At 30.9% G+C, this 5,068-nt stretch overlaps 1 protein-coding gene across 1 annotated transcript in view; it reads right to left on the bottom strand.

Moving 5' to 3' along the window:
* Positions 1 to 2,371: 2,371 nt before the first annotated feature.
* LOC106459115 (potassium voltage-gated channel protein Shal-like) overlaps positions 2,372 to 5,068 on the bottom strand; it is a 53,085-nt gene continuing 50,388 nt past the window's right edge. The window contains exons 6-7 of the mRNA XM_022385544.1: positions 4,166 to 4,287; positions 2,372 to 2,555 (exon numbers count right to left, since the gene is read on the bottom strand). Coding sequence (XP_022241252.1) covers positions 2,465 to 2,555; positions 4,166 to 4,287 — 213 coding nt within the window. The 3' untranslated portion in view covers positions 2,372 to 2,464. The remainder of the gene's footprint in view (positions 2,556 to 4,165; positions 4,288 to 5,068) is intronic.

Below are 5,068 nucleotides of genomic sequence, written 5' to 3'. Positions count from 1 at the left end.
TTTTCATTCTGTTTCACACTATATATATATCTTTAATTAATGTACTATTATTATTGTAGATTACGTGTTAATTAAATATAACTGTTTTATTGACTGTACATTACAGTGCCAAACCTAGTAATGGACACTCATTTTTAGTGTATTTGTTTGTCACTGAACGTCTATTTTTTTAAATATATCAGAGAAAAAACAAAATACTTTTTTTTTCAAACCTATCATAATAACGTGTACGTATTCACTCACACTCCAGTACGAAGACCGTTTACAATGTCTCATGTTCATGTTATGGTAGTTTTGGAACACAAGAGTGTTAGTAATTGGTGGTATTGCTTTCTTCTGGGGTTCTGTTTTCGTATCGAGAGTCCATAATATTTATTACTTTTTCTTCAAGGTATATTCGGTCGTAATTTGTGTCGATCTGGTACATCAAACACTGTGGAGTTATATTGTGTTCTTTCTCATCGTTTCGTAGTATAGCAAACACTACTTCAAAAGTATTGTAGAAATACTTCAAAATATCAGAATTATCACTTATGTTCGATCCCAAAATGCTAAAAGTGATCATTGTGTTTAAGATATAACAAATAATTTTTCAATCTTTTTTTATAGATATCGCATAAATACATGTTATCTTCTATCAAATATTAAAAAATAATCTAAATTTGATTGACATGATTTACACCTATGGTTGAGAAATGTTTTAGTTAAAATGAAAGAGAAACCATTGCGAGGCATCAGAGACGATATTTTTTAACTGTAGAACTTAACAATCTAAACTAAGTCTTAGTTGAAGACAAGCATAGTTTCTTTATGGAAAATAAATAAAACTTATACCAGTATTAGTGAACTAAATCTAGGTTACGCATATTGACAATGCCCCCATAAGAGAGAAGTGTTGTTATGGTTGTCTTATTTTTGATAAGAAGTAGTTTAAACATACTGACAATGTCCCCATAAGAGGGAAGTGTTGTTATGGTTATCTTACTTTTGAAAAAAGTACTTTAAACATACTGACAATTTTCACATAAGAGGGAAGTGTTGTTATGGTTATCATACTTTTGATAAGAACTAGTTTAAACTTACTGACAATGTCCCCATAAGAGGGAAGTGTTGTTATGATTATCATACTTTTGATAAGAAGTAGTTTAAACTTACTAGCAATGACCGCATAAGAGAGAAGTGTTGTTATGGTTATCTTATTTTTGATAAGAAGTAGTTTAAACATACTGACAATGTCCCCATAAGAGGGAAATGTTGTTATGGTTGTCTTACTTTTGATGAGAAGTAGTTTAAACTTACTGACAATGACCGCATAAGAGGGAAGTGTTGTTATGGTTATCTTACTTTTGATAAGAACTAGTTTAAACTTACTGACAATGACCCCATAAGATGGAAGTGATGTTATGGTTATCTTGCTGTTGATGAGAAGTTCTTATTAACTTATTAACTATAGACTAAAATTGGATGAGATAAAGTATATGATATAGGCAGTAATTTACATAACCATTAGGTACCAGTAAAATCCACAATCACCAGATCTCTTTGTAACATCCGTAGAATTCATATGATATATATGGAAAATGTACATGTTCGTACAACCTATTCCAAAGAATTTGTAGAATGTAGGAATCTGCGAATATAGGATATCCAGGAAAAAGACAAATCTCTGTGTAATCTTATAGTTAAAGTTTGTGAGAGTTTTCAGGAATAAGATAACTTCTCGTTTATTTCTAAAATCTGGTTTTATGAAATCTGAACATCCATAATATCCTATTTTCTTTCTTCTTTTAAGTTCTTGATAATTTCTAGTATTCTTGATTCATTATTAGATTGTATAATTAAGGAATCATTATAAATTAGTATTTTTTCTCAAATATTGTAATTTAATATGATAATCTAAAAAGACTTATGATACTTAGCCGGATATGCAAAATTCACAAATACATTCTGTCATTTTGGTATCAAGTTGCAAATACGCTATGTCGTATTTGAAGCACAGCACATTTCTTTGTTTTAGAATAAAATGACTTTATGCTATTGGTGTTAAGATGGGAATTGTTATGGTATAGAATATCAAATAAAGCTGTAAATTCTTCTTATTTTTAGAATCCCTGAAGGCACGAATTTTTCCTTTTCCTATGTCAGTAATTATTGCATCCAATGCTTCAGTAATAATGATTTTCTTTACCTAATGCTAATTTGTTGTTGTTGTTGTCTATAGCAAATTTATTTAAAAAAACACGGCTCTATAATTCAAACTGTAACTTATTGGATCTGCACATTATTGAACAACAATGAGTCTAAGATATGATTGTCATTCTTAACATTTTATTGGCAACAGCTTTGAAATTACACTGAAACAGTGGTTTGAATCTGTACATATGGAACAGACACAATTATCAAATATAAAATTGCAGTTTCAAGAGCACATAAAAAAAAAATACAGATTTGCTGGTGATCACTTTCACGTCCACACTCGTAAACCCGACATCATTGCATAATACACTGAACTGGAATTCAACAGCTCATACAATGGACGTCTCAGATTGGCCACTCTAAAAATAAACATGTATCTATACAAACGCTGATTCAACGGTTATGTTTTCAAGATTATAAATTTATTTGACAACGCCTGCGTTTGTTTCTATCATTAAGATAACCATTGTGGCATAATCTGAAACATCCGATATTCTAATACTGTCCTTATAATCAAAGTTAATCATAATGAGAAAAGGCTAATGAATATATTTTGATCAGATTAATAGGAAATTAAAATAATCAACAAAAAATAAAGTATTTGGATAATGTTTGGAGTGGTGACATGGTAGCCCAAATAGTGAGTTTGTTCACATTAGTACAAAAAAGTTGAAATTATGAGCTAACTGTATATAAGCCGTGTTTACTAGATGCTGCACATATAATTATTACAAAATCTAGAATGAAATGTATCTGTTTTCTTTTGAAAACTAGTGAAGACATGTTTCACAGAAATTTCCCCAACATAAAGGAAACGCAGACTAAAGGTTAATATTCGCCTTTGGGGATGAGAAGTTATGTAAAGAGTGCCCAAAGTATAAATAAATTGATCATATTTTTATATAACATTTCAATTTAGCATTTTCTGATATCTTTGGTCTATGATTACATGTAGTTAATGTAATCAGTAAAGAAATATAATCACAATGAAAGAGAACACCTTGCGCATCATAGACCGAACATGTGCAGAGAAGGTTAAGAATTTCATATAATTTCATGCACACAGTAGCTTTAGTTTTTGAGGATATCTATTTGGAAACTGCTAGATTAATTGTATGTTGCAATAAACATATCTTTTTGCAATGGTTTTCTCAAGAAAATATTTAAACATCAAAGAGCGTGATATTTTATCTTTTGGTGACTTTTTTCTTATAAAAATGAAAATAGTCAGTTTTGAAATGCAAAAAACTTTTAACATAGTAGACGTAGGAAAAGTAATCTTTTTAACGAAACTAATCCACAAAAATATGAACGTATCATTCCACGTGGGACTAAATACAAGCGCTTTTCTGAGAGTTGCTTCCCTGCGTGTGAGCTCAGGTTGATGCTCTTAGCTATTTGAGTGTTATCATCACATACGAAATTATTTCATTAACATTTCAAGATCCTTCGCGTATCTAAATTTCTGCAGTCTATCGGCCAAAAATCTCTTCCAAGATATTCAAAATGCTGAGTAGTCTTTTTAAACAAAAGGCTAGTCGGTTCGTTCACCTCTAGCATACTGTCTTTTCTGTTCAAGACTCAAAAGTAGGCGAGTGATATTTCTTAAACAATTATTTTCCAACAGAAATCATTAAAAATCAATAGAACGAGATTAATCTTTTAAGTGCTTACGTCAGCAAAAGTAAGCGCCATTGAGGAAAAAGCAACAAAAAACATAAAGGTTAAGCAATGTAGTTACAAGGTTACTCGGATGCAAAGGTCTGAAAAAAAAATCTAAATCTTAATCACTTAACCTCCAAGGTATATGTGCAACCATATGATGGGCATATGTTTCGATTTATGTTTGTTTTGCTCAAAATGAACTGTTTTTTTTTGGTGCTTATAAATAAATATCAAAATTTAAAAAGTACTAAAATGTCGAAATAAAACAAAACCCAACATATTCAGGATCATGTTGATTACGTACTTTATACGTCTTTCTTGTCCATTGTTTGCAAATGGCCAGGTGGTTAGGGCACTCGACTCGCAATTTGCAGGTCGCGGGTTCGAATCCCCGTTACACCAAAACATGCTCACCCTGTGTCCGGACTAGGAAACACCATACGAAACTACTATCAGCTTTGGATAAAATATTAACTACTATCTCGATATCTTTAAAAAAGTAACAAAAGAAAATGTTTAAATTATTTTTAGACATATTGATTTGTATTTATTTTGATGTTTATTAAGAAAGATATCTCAAATTGAATGGTTAAACAAAATCCAAAGACACGAAATAAACTTCTGTAAGTTGTTATAAATCACTTAAAAGTTAAAATGTTCTCCAGACTTCTTAATTTGTTTACAAATCAAATGGTATTTTTAATACCCATGCAATAAGCAGTGTCAGATATTGAACATGGTTACTAGAGATGGTTGTGATGTAAATACATCTATAAGCACTATCCAGTATTGGACATGGTTACGAGAGATGGTTGTGATGTAAATACATCTATAAGCAGTATCCAATATTGGACATGGTTACTAGAGATGGTTGTGGTGTAAATACATTTATAAGCAGTATCCAATATTGGACATGGTTACTAGAGATGGTTGTAGTGTAAATACATCTATAAGCAGTGTCAGATATTGAACATGGTTACTAGAGATGGTTATGGTGTAAATACATTTATAAGCAGTATCCAATATTGGACATGGTTACTAGAGATGGTTGTGGTGTAAATACATCTATAAGCAGTGTCAGATATTGAACATGGTTACTAGAGATGGTTGTGGTGTAAATACATCTATAAGCAGTATCCAATATTGGACATGGTTACTAGAGATGGTTGTGGTGTAAATACATCTATAAGCAGTATCCAATATTGGA

This window comes from Limulus polyphemus, unplaced genomic scaffold, assembly GCF_000517525.1.
Source record: "Limulus polyphemus unplaced genomic scaffold, Limulus_polyphemus-2.1.2 Scaffold561, whole genome shotgun sequence".
Classification (NCBI taxonomy): Eukaryota; Metazoa; Arthropoda; class Merostomata; order Xiphosura; family Limulidae; genus Limulus; species Limulus polyphemus.
Note: the sequence above shows the minus strand (reverse complement) of the source record. Positions and strands in the feature narration are given on the sequence as shown.